This window comes from Octodon degus, unplaced genomic scaffold (genome assembly GCF_000260255.1).
Source record: "Octodon degus isolate 3935 unplaced genomic scaffold, OctDeg1.0 scaffold00293, whole genome shotgun sequence".
NCBI lineage: Eukaryota > Metazoa > Chordata > Mammalia > Rodentia > Octodontidae > Octodon > Octodon degus.
In genome coordinates this window covers 526,581-540,861 of record NW_004524869.1, presented here as the reverse complement: position 1 = coordinate 540,861, position 14,281 = coordinate 526,581, and the positions used below count along the sequence as shown (strand labels likewise).

General features: G+C 36.1%; 1 protein-coding gene across 2 annotated transcripts in view; it reads left to right on the top strand.

Moving 5' to 3' along the window:
* Window positions 1-14,281, top strand: part of Adamts12 (ADAM metallopeptidase with thrombospondin type 1 motif 12) — a 402,762-nt gene that overhangs the window by 250,001 nt on the left and 138,480 nt on the right. For both annotated transcript variants that reach the window (XM_023707482.1, XM_023707481.1), the window contains exons 12-13: window positions 5,611-5,780; window positions 11,239-11,372. In XM_023707482.1, the coding sequence (XP_023563250.1) occupies window positions 5,611-5,780; window positions 11,239-11,372 (304 nt within the window). The remainder of the gene's footprint in view (window positions 1-5,610; window positions 5,781-11,238; window positions 11,373-14,281) is intronic.

Genomic DNA, 14,281 nt, shown 5'->3' with positions numbered 1-14,281 from the left:
CAAGTCAACAACCCCCCTGTCTGCAGACAACCCCCTACCATTGTGGACTACTGGACTGTGTTGGATTGTTTTGCTGAATTCAAGCACCTATAATATTTAGATGCTAATAGAATACCCATCTCTGACAGGACTGAACTGGAGAGGGGGGATACAGAGGAAGGACCATTTTGTATTTGTATATACAGAATAGTTAGGACAGATGTACGACTGCTTTTGCTTGGTTCAGTAAGAGGAAGAACTTGTAGTAGTAGTACTTGGATGGGATGTCCTGGCTGCTTCTTATGCTGTGAATGATCACTGAGAAGATAACAATGTGCAATGTATTAATTATTGAAAATGTCCTATTAATCAGCTTGGAAAGCATCTCATTGACATTTGTTCCTCAATAAAATTAAAAAAACTAAAATAAAATAGAAAAAAAGTTTGATGGAGAAGTGAAATACTCCCATGACAAAGAACAACTAAATAATTTCATGATGTCAAAGCCAACCATACACAAACTACTAAAAAATATTCTGGAGAGAGACCAAAATGACCACAACTCCATGAATGAGAATGGAAAGAACCCACCAAATAGGACAAACAATTAAACACAGGACACAAAGGTGTACACAACAGCAGGTAAATTACATGTCAATCATAATTCAATACATATCAATTATAATCATCAATGTAAATGGACTCAATTCACCAAATAAAAGAAATAGACTGGCACAGTTAATTAGGAAACACAATCCAACAATATGCTATATACAAGACACACAACTCACAAAAAAATTCATAGGCTGAAAGTCAAAGGATGGAACACAATACTACATGCCCCAGCACCTCATATAAAAGCATGGGTAGCAGTCCTGTTCTCAGACAGTCTCAACTTCAAACCAAGAATGATCAAAAGAAATAAAGAAGGCCACTACATACTGATTATTTGAAAAATACAAAAGAAAGAGTTAACAGTCATAAATATTTATGCCCTAAACATGGGAACACCCAACTATATAAGAGAAATCTTAATGGATATGAAAAATCTAGTATCCAATACCACAATCATAAGAGAAGACCTTAATACACCCTTATCCCAACAAGATAGGTCAAACAGACAAAATATAGCAAAAAAAGTAGCAGAACTGAACCAGAACATGGAACAAATGGACTTAGTGGACGTATACATAGTGTTCCATCCAAACAGCTGAATACACATTTTTTCAGCCGCACATGGAACATTTTCCAAAATAGACGACATACTAGTCTATATATCATGCTTAAGTATATGCAAGAAAACAGAAATTATCCCATGCATATTATCTGACCAGAGTGCAGTGAAACTGGAAATAAAATGATAAAAGAAACCACAAAACTCCCCTAAATACATGGAAATTAGAAATCTTAAAGACATAGGGGTAGATAAAGAGTTCCTGAAGCAAAACCAAATTGCACGAGACCTACTTCAAAGAATCAACAACTGGGATCTCATCTTTCTGAAAAGTTTCTGCAGTTTAAAACAAATCTCTGAGTAAAAAGAAAACCCACAAACTGGGAAAAAATTATAGCCAACTGTCCCTCCAACAAAGGCCTTCTATCTATAACATATAAAGAATTAGCAAAAAAAAAAAAAAATTAGGCTTCCAAATTTAAAGACCCAACTCAAAATGGGCATCTGAGATGGATATACACCTCTCAGAGGAAGAAATACAAATAGAAAGTAAATATATGAAAAAATGTTCAACGTCATTCATCATTTGAGAAATGCAAATTAACACAACACTGAGATTCCTTCTCACCCCAGAAAGAATGGTTACTATGAAGAAGTCAGTCAGGACTGGTGAGATAGCTCAGTGAACTAAATGCCTGCTTCCACAAGCACAGGGATCAAGGTGTGGACATCTGCAAGCACATCTGCACTGGCCCCGGGCTTGGGCATGTTGAGCTAGTCTCACATTCTGGGTGTGGTTGTGCATGCTTGTAATCCCAGTGCTAGGGAGGCTGAAAACAGGAGGGTCACTAGGAGTTGCAGCTGCATAGTGAGACCCCGTAACATGTACATTAAAAAAAAGTCAGCCTATAACAAATGCTACAGGAGCTGTGGAGAAAAAGGAATTTTTCTCCACTGTTGATGGGAGTGCAGAATGGTACAATCATTATGGAAATAAATGTGGAGATTCTTTCAAAAGTTAGAACTGGAGGTTGCATTCCGCCCAGCTGTTCTCCACCTGTGTATTTTTCTGGAAGGAGTGAAAACCTCATACCACAGTGATATATGTGCACCCATATTGACAGCAGCACAATTTGTCATAGCTAAATCCTGGAAACAACCTAGATGTTCATCAACTGAAGAATGGATAAAGAAGATGTAATATGTTTACACATTATTCAACTATAAAACAGGACAAATTGAATCTGTTGTTCATAAATGGATGTAATTGGAGACCATACTCTTAAGTGAAATAAATCAGACCCACATGCGTAAACATCATATTGTCTCTTTAGTGTGAGAACCTAAAAGAGAAAAATGGAATCTGAAGGGTCCAATGGACACTGTGAAAAGGGAATGAACTTATTCAAAAAGAAAGAGTTACTGAGTTGAGGAGAAAGACAGGAGAGGATGTGGGGGAAAGAGATTTCTTTAAATATGTAACCAGGATAGTTTGGACAACTGGACTATGCATTTCTGCTGGTCTATGGAAAGGAGCACACAATCCTTAAATTCTTTTGTTTCCTTTTTTCAATTGTTTGTACTTTTTCTCTTCTTAATTTCGTATGTATTTCTTTCTTTTTTCTTCTTCCAATTTTACATTCATGTATGTGGCAATAAGAATAACTGGTTGGAAGACAACACTATGCATTAAAACAAATACTATGAAATTCATATTTATTTGTTAAGTAAAATTCTGTATTATCTGTATTTTTTTCTGTTTTCATTCTAATTTGGGTTCTCTTTAAATACTAAAAAATAAAAAAAATTGTACCTAAAATTTAGCTGGTCTATGAAGATTCCAGATCTCTGTCTCAAAGGGCTTCATAGTCACCCAGTATGGCATGGTAGATAAGAGCTCAGGCTGTGGATTAAGGTAGATATGGGTACAAATCTTGGCTTTACCATGATCAGATGCAACATTTTTTGACCCTATTATGCTGCTCTGCCATAATAGTCACAGCCCTTCATTCACATGCACAAAAGGGGAGTAAAACTCATGTGTAGCACTGGGAGCCTTCCCAAAGGATACATAATTCCTCCAAATCTCCATGACAAATTTCACTGTACTATCTTCTCCTGTTTCAAATACTCTTGATGGAAAGATTGTTGCATCCTAAGTGTACTGTGAAGGAAACAAAGAATCATAAATGTATTCTAATGTAAGATTATTCATTTATTAAATGTTTAAGATCTTTCTATACCCAAAGTATTCCTTAGCACTTTACGGGGCATGCAGCATGGATTGGGTCACGAAAAATCTATTTTAGAATAAAGTTAGCTTTTACAGCATTTTTATTAGCACATGTTTGTAGGACATAATGTTTACATTCATTGTGGGAAGGCTGTACATGTATATAACATCTTCATTCTCTTTTTCATCTCCTTTCTCTTCCCTCCCTCTTCCTTTCTTCCATCTCTTGACTCTGTTCCCATTTGAGATTCAGTTCTCTACTTTGTTATCTATCTTTTATTTTGCTTTTTGTATTTTGAGGTTTTCATAAAAGAGTAACACTGATATATTTAGGCTTGTATATCTGATTTATTTCACTTGACATTTTGGTCTCAAAGTGCATTCATTTCCCTAAAAATTGCTCAAGTTTATCTTTGTGGTAGAATAGTATTCCATCACATGTAAAGAGCATATTTTCCTTATCCATTCATCTTTTGGTGGACATACAGGCTGCTTGGAAGATTTGGCTATAATGAGTTGTGCTGCTATGTGCTTTGGGGACCTAGAAAGGGAATACCTGAGTTAAATGAAATTTCTAGTTTTCATTTTTGAGGAATCTCCATACTGGTTTCCATAGTGGTTGTAGCAGTTTATATTCTCATCTCCACAGCCTCACTGGCATTTGTTATTATTTGATTTTTTTGATGGTGGCCATTTTATCTGGGATAAGATAAAGTTGCAGTGTTGTTTAAATTTGCATTTATTGAATGGCCAGTGATATTGAACATTACTTCATATTTTTGCCTATTTACTGAAGTATTGAACATTGCTTCATATACTTCTTATGTAAAGTATCTATTCATTTCATCTGCCAATTTGAGTTTCTTGTAGTGGGATCTATTTCTTTTCAGTTTTTATATAGTATAGTTATTATTCTTCTGTCTGAGGAATAAACGACAATTCTTCCCTATTATGTAAGTTGTCTCTTTACTCTGTTGGTTGTTTGTTTTGTGTGCAGAAGCTTTTTAATTTTCTATGATTGCATTGATTAATTATTTTTAATTTTTTTCTTTTAGAATTATTTATTGATACATAGTCTCACTATTCAGCTTTAAGTTGTAGTGATTTTCCTGTCTCAGTCTCCCCACCACTTGGATTACAGTCATGCAACACCATGCTCAGTTTTGGGGCCAGGACAGCATACCTGGGGTTCCATGGCCAGCATGGTATGTGGTACCAGGGATGGATCCTGGGTCCTTGTGCTTGCCAGACAGGTGCTTAGACCAAGGAGCTATCTCCCCAGCCTGCATTGACTGATTCTTGGTACTATTTCTGATACAACCAGGGTTCTATTCAGAAAGACCTTGCCTATGCATATGACTCAAGAGATCTGCCTATTTTGACTTCTGGTACTTTGTGTTTCTCTTTTAATGTTTAGTTCTTCAATCCATTTTTATTTTAGTTGAGTACATGGTAAGAATGGATTTGAAGCTGAAACCACTGGATGACATTAAATTTAAAACTAATATAGTGGGGGCCTGGCCTTAGCTCAGTAGTTTAAGTGGCTGCTTCCACAAAGCTGTCAGCCTCAGGTTGCTGTGGTTCGATCCCCACAACTCTCCAGCCAGCCAAACCAGCCATGAGGGCATTTGGAGCAAAAAAATAAAAATAAAAATAAAAATAATATAGTTAAGATAATCTAAAAAATTAACCAGATAATACTTACTATTAGTGAGTCAATGAAGAAGGAGGCAAAGGAAGGAAGAAATGGAGATAAGTGTTGGACTTATTTGAAGACTGTGGGATTGAGGAAGGGAAAACAAACATGAAAATGTAATTAATAGCCAGGGACCTGATCAACTCTGGGGTTCAAGCAAGTCAAAAAGTGAATAATCTTGCAATCCATCCACTGTTAACTTGCTAAATAGGAATCAGAGAAGAGACAGATTTTGAGAGGAAAAGTGGATTCCTTTTAAATATTTCCATACAAGGAGAAAAGACATCCAGGCTAAACAAGTGAAAGAGATTACAAACTATTTCAGAAGAGCCAGCTGTATATTTAGGACTGAAATGTTGGTGAGAAACACACAAACACAATTTGTAAAGGTGGAAGGACTTATTGAATAGTGGAGGGTGAGAACAGAGAGGAGCACAGTTCATCAACCCACAGGCACGGTCAGACTTTTCAAAGAAAATGTTGGTCTTTCAGAGAACTAAAAGAACAGCTTATGTGTTTCATTTCTAGACCAAAGTTTGGAGGGAAATATTGTACTGGAGAAAGAAAACGCTATCGCTTGTGCAATGTCCGCCCCTGCCGCACCGATGTACCAACGTTTCGACAGATGCAGTGCAGCGAATTTGACACCATCCCCTACAAGAACGAATTCTACCACTGGTTTCCTGTTTTTAATGAAGGTAAGTAGCTGTGCAGTATACCTCGGGGCCGCATTCCTGTGGGTTTCTGTGATGCCCCATTTCCGCAGAGAGGAATGCAAACATCAGGATGCTTTTACGTTTTAGATGATGGTAGCATGGCTCTGGGCAAACCGAGGAGGAAATGTTGAAGGCTGAATATGTTCTGTTCTGTTGTGTGCAAGATGAAAGAGAAGTTTATCAAACAATATTGTTTGCTTCAAAGCAAATGAGGTGCAACTCAGCGGTGCGTGGCACATTTAGATATTCAGGTACTAATTGCATTGATGAGCATGTGGAACTGTCTGCGATTTTGGCAGAAACTCAGAACAGGAGATCATTATGAGTTTGGAGCAATTTCAAAGAGGCTTCCAAGGAAGCAGTGGATGATTCCTGACAATGAGTCATGAATCTAATGAAAAAAGAAAAAGAGGAAGCATTCAAAGCCATTCCAGGTGGGCAAGGAATAGCATGAAAGTCAAGATAATAGGAATGCTTTCATTAAGAATGAGTGTGAGCCAGCCCTGAGCCAGAAACCCACATTTCATAGGGACAGAGCAAGCAGAAAAGGGTAAAAAGTAAAATCAAGTGTCTAAGGAATGCACTTTAGGGACCTAACTGAGCTCAAGAATGTTAATAGCAGGCTTGGCAAAACTGCTCCTGTCAGAACTAGTTACACGTTCTCCCCTGACAAGGAAGAAGAATCTGTGATCATTAGTTACAGGCTAACACCAGAAACCATCATATCTGTATTATGTGTTATGATTAGAACGAGGAATGAGGCAAGAAAGATTTTTCTTGAGCTAAGGAGATCTGAGGCAATAAAGTAAAAAATAGCTGTTCAAATCTTTCATAATTTGTAACTTCCTCTATTAGATCATTATCCAAAAATATTGAGCTATCCTATTTCAGCAAAGTTGAACATGCAGCATTTGATTTAATACCATTGACTTACCTGAGTTTCCTTTGAGAGGATTAATCAGGCAGGGTGAGGGTGAGAGATCACCAATGGATTGGTTGCAGTGCTTTCACCTAGTGGAATTGCAAATGGGCCTGAAAGCTTTGGAAAGCTAAATGAGGTGAGGAATTTCATGACATGTCAGAAAGGATGTGCCAGAACAGATGGATAAATGTGAGACAAAGATAATATCCAATGCTGTAGAGGTGATAGAATACACAGGATTGACCTTTGGAACAGAAAATCTCTTTTGATTATCACTGAGAAATAATATCATCCATTACTATCATTAACCTAAAACAAAGGCAAAGGGGGAGCAGATTTTTATGCTCAGCCTTAAAGCTACTTAAGCAGAACTCAACCTTCAGTTTGCAATGGCTGCTTCAAGCACAGCTTTCTCTCTGGCCTTAGGCACCCCTGTGCTCTCCAAAGTCATAGTGGAGGCTCTGTGATAGGTTCTTATTTCCCCAAGATTACTTACTAGATGTTCCTAAGATTGTATAGACCACTGCACTTATATTCAACAAATATTTGTGTTTTATACGCAATGCTTATTAATTAAACTATCTAACCTTAGAGGATTACTAGCCCTGTTCTTGGGAAAAAGGAAAGAGATTAAAAAGACCTTTCTTCATGGGGATGTGTCAAGATTATCACAGAGAATAGGAGATTATTCAAGTTTTATTATCTAAGAACAGTATTGCTTAAAGAAATATAACAAATTCAGGTGTACATAATGAAACAAAATGAAAATAAATTCCTATGTCCCACCACACTTAGCCTATTCTTCAGACATAACCATTGTTAACATTTTTGTATGACAATAGAATCATCTTTGCAGATTTTGCAGCTTTCTTGATCACTGTGAAGGAGATCATGATTTGGGGGCTTATATCATTCCTCCTGATGACTGCACAGCAAGCACTCCATTACATAAATGCAACTTCCTTGGTCTGTCCATTTCTTTCACTGCACCATGAGCTTCTTTGACTTCCATCGCTAATGTTAGTATTCATTTATAAGACTACCTGAGTTGATAATCTCTTAGAATTGAAAAGATCTCTTTGGTGCTTGATTGAAAAATTTCTCTCTAACATTGTTGATCACTGTCATGTCAGTTAATTGATTGGTAGAAGTGGATTAAAAGCCTTTTTTGGGAGTAATGTTTGGCTAACAATCACAGTGAATGCTTAATGGTATCTACCATGTCATCCCTCCCAAAAGTCCACTGTGCTGATTAGAGAGTAGGAAGGCTTGGAAAGTTTTGGAGATGGGGTTTCAATCCCTATGGATCTAATGGCACTGATGTGTAAAGGAGCCTTCTACAGGCTGTGTTCTTCCTGACTCTTGAGCTTTTCAAGCCTCAACAAGTTATGACTCCTCAGAATTCAGCTACAAGACATACAAATATGCCTTGAGTGCCCATGAGGACATGCAGTTTCATTGAAGAGCCCTTAAAAACCCTAGTCTCATAATTGTAGAACTCAAAGAACCTTAGTAGTTATTGTACAACTGGAACATCTTGAACTGAGGTTTATAAGCGTAGCAAAAGAAAGTTATGGAACCACTTACAGTCTGAGTAGGAGCTAGAATTATTTTCATTAAACCAACAAGATAGCAGGTATTTAGAAAATAGCAAAGCAAATCATTAATTTAACAAATAATTCTTTAATAGTGTCTATATTGAAGTAAGTTGCAGGAAAAGAGAGCATTTTAGGAAGTTTGGAAATTTTTGTTGCTTTTGTTTTTATTTTGAAATAAAAATTGAGCCAAAGTTATACATCTTTTAGAAGCATAGAATGTAAAGGCTACTTACAAGGACCTTTACAATTCTTTGACTTTGTGATAGGAGATGCGTTTGTGATGAAGAGATGAATACCTGTAGCTTCTTGAACATGTACTATGTTTATACTCAGTGTAGTCCTGAATGTGTGACTAAAATCTGTCTTTATTGTCACAATTACCTTGCAAGATAGGTATTATTATTATCCTCATCTTTTAGATGAAGAAACTGATTTGTAATGTGATTTAAGTCACTTTCTCAAGGAAATATTAGATTTTCATGAAATAAAACTTTTAAATATACCCTGTAGAAATAAATGGCACCAGACCTAGTCTTTTCTCTGTACTTTATGCTCCATGAGAGAATGGATCTTGAATTAAAATGGGACCCAAATAGCATGTTAGCAAATTTCCTGGGAATATTCTTATTATGATTTGTGAATAAAACATTTTCTCTTAATCTGAAGAGTGATTACTTTAAAGAATTAATCAAAAATTTTTTCTATGTGAGAAAGAAAACTGTGTCTGTAGGTCAGAAGTTAGCAAGCATTCTGAAAATAAACATGTGATGGGTTAGTTCTGCCATACATAGAGAGATCTTGAAAAGTTTAATATTGCTGTACTCAATTTCTCATCTATGAAATAGGTACTGAAAAAACTGACTGCATAAAGTACTTATGATTTTGAAAAGATATTGGGAAGCTGTAAACAGACGGATCACTATGAGTCTGATCTAGTAGTGAGACCCTGAACACCCTGTAGACTCTTCCCTAAAATACAAAAAGAAAGAAAAGAAAAGATAATGATGATAAAGCAAAACAAAATTTAAGAAATAACATTAAAATATTATAATAGCTGTTTCCTTAACAAAACAAGTTCTTTCTAATTCACTATATAAGCAAGAACAACATCTCTGAATTGCTTTATTCTTCAGAGTTGATCAAACAACACACACATGTTATATCAAGACAAACATTAGGACTTGATGACAAATACTACAATGTCACCATTCTAGCACCATTCTGCTACACTAGTTACTGGATAGAGGATCATTCACTATAAGGATCCACTTATAAAATCAATCAAGATCCAGGGTCTTAAATTTCACATCCTACGTGCCCCCAGTCCTGGCCTTTACCAGCACCTTTGAAATAGACAACTTTTAAAGAAAAGCTCCATCATAGTTTATCTTTTCTTTTAAACTGTGATGGTGGAAAGGAAGAAAAGAAAAAGTTATATAGCTATTTTCTCTTAGTTCATTGAAAAGAAAGATTTGTGGTAATATTGTTTGAAAAAGATACCATGCCTCTATATTGTACTCTGAATTACTACTACAAAGGCAATATGCAGTGTAATAATTAGTGAAACTCTTCTACTAACCTGTTCTGAATCTGTTTTTTGTTGTTATTTTTATTTTTTCTCTTTAAAAGAAAAGAAAAATAAAAGCTCCAGTGTTACTCAGGGCAGCTTTCCTTTCTGTATTACATGTACAAATTCAGAATAGTAAATCTGAAATCTAAAGCTCAATGCAAAGTGTTAATGCATTCTCTGCATTCAGCACATAGATGGGTATTCTCATTCCTGGGAGAGACAAGCAGCTCCCAGCTGACTCCCTACAGGTACTTGTGCTCTAGTATGGGAAGTGACAGGGCCAACTATGCTGCCAGGAAAGGAAATACACAGGAACCTCAAGTTGTACTTTTTCCGCAGTCTTCTGACTCTTTTCAACTGTACTGTGCCCACTGGAATGTTCAATTTATTTTGATTTTGTTTGTCTTTTTTTGGTTGCCTAATATCAAATCATTTAATTTTCTGCATTTGTGTTTACCTTTCTCTTTTAAACTTTGAAGAGATGTGATTAATGTCGATGTCTTCTACAGTTTCAGTCAAATGATCAGAACTTGTGCTCTGTAACATAGTTGTGTGTTTTATAATTGTATTCCCTCTCCGCTTGGATAGTTGGATCCCTGAACAGACATGGTTAGCACTATGCATTCTATCTTTGCAATTGGTGCCTGTCCACGCTCAGAAGGACCCATAACAAATGGCCTTACAGCTGGTATCCGTGAGCCTGCTCCCCACAAAAAAGATCCAAAGAGAATTCTAAGTGAACTCTGAAGGAAACATTCTCCAGGTTTTTGCTTAAAGAAAAACCACATGGAATAAGCAGGTTACTTTAGCTTCAAGGGGAAAAAGCAAGTCTTCTGTGACCATCAATCTGTGTCCAAGTATTTCTTGAACTTGAAAATGTGCAAAAATATTTGTTGGAGATGGTAATCGTATGTTATAAACCAACCTCATGTTACAGTATATCTCTTCTATAGAGGCCCGTATTTTGCCATCAACAGTGAGAAGACATGGTGCTTGTCTGGAATCCTACATCACTGGTTGCTCTCATGTATCTTCTTGGTTAATACTAGAGGCCTACTGTCTTGTTTTTATAAGAGTAGTGTGACAGTTTGATGTTACATTAAGGTCCTAATAAGATCTCATTATTTGTAACTAATAGCAAATAGCATTTTAAAGTGATCTAAATTTAATTAATTTTAAAACTCCTAACTAAAAAGAAAGAAAGAAAAGCACATCTAGATCATAGTATTGTTTCAGCAAGGGAAAAAAATACCAGATTAAATGTCACTTGTGGGTCCTGAGTACAAAAGATTTCTGGGAGAAAGGCGCTGAGAAAAGAAGCTAACTTAAAGCTAACTTTTCTCACTTCAGCAAACCCTTGTGGGCTCTACTGCCGACCCATAGATGGCCAGTTTTCTGAAAAAATGCTGGATGCTGTCACTGATGGAACCCCTTGCTTTGAAGGTGGAAACAGCAGAAATGTCTGTATCAATGGCATATGTAAGGTATTGGGTATGTTTCCTTAATCTAAAACTTTATAAAATCATGACTTTTGTTATTATTAGAAGTCAGATGTTCTAAGCTTATGTTTTCATGGTATTTGCATGTGACCTGGTTTTCAATATGTAATATAAGAGGCATTTTTTTTTTCCTGTGGTTGGCTCAGATGACGTTTGGGTGGGCTGGTGTGGGATATGATGCCAGGAATTGAACCGCAGTCCCTGCACTTGCCTAAGCTTGCTTAAGCAGGTGCTTTAGACTGCTGAGCTATCTCACTGGCCCCAAAGAGGCAAGACTTCTTAGTATATATCAAAAACACCATTTTTGCCAGAGTAGCTTTTCCTTCCTGTTATCACTTTAATTTCTTAATTTGTTGATATTTGATGTGACATATTTTGCATTAAAGCAGAATCATATTGAAGAACCAAACTAAAGGAGGAATTATAGGAAAAGATAGCACAGATTATCTCTGGGTCATTCAACTTGAGAAAATCTGAAATTAACAATAGCTTGGATAGTGTTTTCCACACAGCATCTTAACATTTAACTCTTCACTGATTGTGAACATTTGCCTCACAGAGAGATAGAATGACAGGTAAGCAGAACCCTGGAGAGCATGTAATTTTTCTGTGTTCATGCCTTTGATCAACTTTATCTTTATATAAATCATTTATTTCCAATATATTAGTGTTTTTAAGTATAAAATCATTAAAGAATTCCTTCTTATTGCTTGCAATTTAGTCTGCAAGGAACAGAGGAACAAATCTTCTGATCCAACCCTCAGGCATAAATTTCAATTCAAAGAGGTATTTTTAGCAGGTAAGGGAAAACTGTATAGTAATAACTAATTGCTAGTAAAGGTTAATACTCTAATGCTGGGGCTGCAGACTATCAATTTAATGCCATCATTTCCCACCTGTATGGTCCTGCCTATCTAAGTTTCAATTGTCTGACATAAAATTGGGATATGAATGTATCTACGTAATGGGAATTGTCAAAAAGTTTAATAAGATCATATATTTAAGGCCACCAAGAATAAGCCTAATGTACAATAAACTTAATTCACTTTGTTTCCGCAAAAATACATTACAGATTTTCCCTACTGAAAAAACTGACCCCCATGAAAAGCTCTTTCCTATAAATGTTCAGTATCCTGGGAAACTGTATTTAACTCCTTAGAGTTGCTTTTCTATTTATTTGATTGGTGACAAAAATAATAAGAGTCAAGGTGATAATGCCCAGCACAAATGACCTAACAAAAACCATAGTTAGACTCCAAACATTAAAAACCTCAAACACATTTTCTTTTGAGCCAACAGATTATCACTGTAGCTAGAGAAACTCAAAAACAACATGGGCTGGATTAGGTCTATTTCTGAGAGCAGGAAGATGTGTATCTAGATAATTCAAATTAAAAAACAAACAAACCTCCAATCCTGTCTAAAGCTATTATTGGCTACAACTTAAAGTCACCTGTAGAACTTTAAAAACTACTTATTTCTGGCCCTTATCTCAAACCTATTACTTCAAAATAAAATGGGCCTGGCATCTAGGATATGAAATTTTAAAGTCTCAGTTATTAGTGCATGCAGACAGAAAAATAAATGACATATTGAAATTATATTAACTTTTTTATAGACTTAAATTTTATTTTTTGTACATTTAAGTCATGTTTTATACCAATTGTTAATTTTTTAAATTCTGTATGGCTTAATGTAATATCTATACACATATGGAAATTTCTAGATGATTTGAAACTAGCATGCAAGATTTTAGTATGCTGATGTTAATTTTTTGAGAGTTTAGTTTTCCAGCATTTACTTGCAACTTTTTCTTTTCTTTCTCTTTTTAAATTTATATATTTGGTAGGGTTTCACTATACAGCTCAAACTTGTGGTGGGATCAGTCTCCCCAGCACTGAGATTATAGGCATGAGCCACCATGCCTGGTCTCGGTGGCTGTTCTGTGCACCCAGGGGTGATGCCAGCACAGCATGTGCTGCTGGGGATCAAACCCTGTCCCTGTACTTGCCTAAGCAGGCACTTAATTTGCTGAATTATCTCGCCAGCCTTGATATGCAATCAGGGATCTAACTTTAATTTTTAAAATTTTAATTAAATTTTATCTTTTTGTACATTTAAAGAGAAAAAAACAGTGATACAGAGCCGAGGTCCAGCCTCAGCTTCCAGGGCACAACAACCTGAGGAGAGAGAAAAGCGGGCAGCAAAGAAGAAAGACTCAGAGAAACGTAGTGGGGTTAGGAGGGAAGTCGAGTTTGTCTCTTCAACCCAGAGCAAAATCAGTAGCCTTTATTTATACATGAGTGATTACATAAGCTTTCTTCATGCAAGATTAACAGACTTGGTTTTTCATCTATAAATGAAAAACAATTTAAATTTTGATTAATATGAGTACACAGTATAAACTAAGAGTAGTTAGTCATGGAAACTTAATCAACCATTGTGCTTTCTGTTCTATTTTCTGCCCTACCAAAATGCTCAGCTCTCAAGGTGCTTTCTCACTACCTGAAGATCTGGACTCTAAACTTCCTTGTTGTTGCTAAATATTCTTGGCTTAGGCTTGTCTCTTTTTGCATGTTTACAAGGCAGGAGGCAAGGAGTCAAGAACTTTATGCACTTAATTAAGTTATACCCAAACCTCTGGTGATTGTGTGCTCTCTTTCATGTGAATCATAAGCGTAACAATTCCCAGGGAGGTTGTGGATACACATCTATAGGAAGCTCAGCTTTGCAGATTCTCCAAACTTGATGACTTTGTCAGAGGTCAAGCATTGGATGATGCTCCACAATACAGAATGTCAAATTTCAAATTTCAAAAAATAATGAGATTAACAATGGTTACCATGATGGTCATGGTTATTTTCAAAGTAGTTGTTCAGAGTAGGATTTTCTGC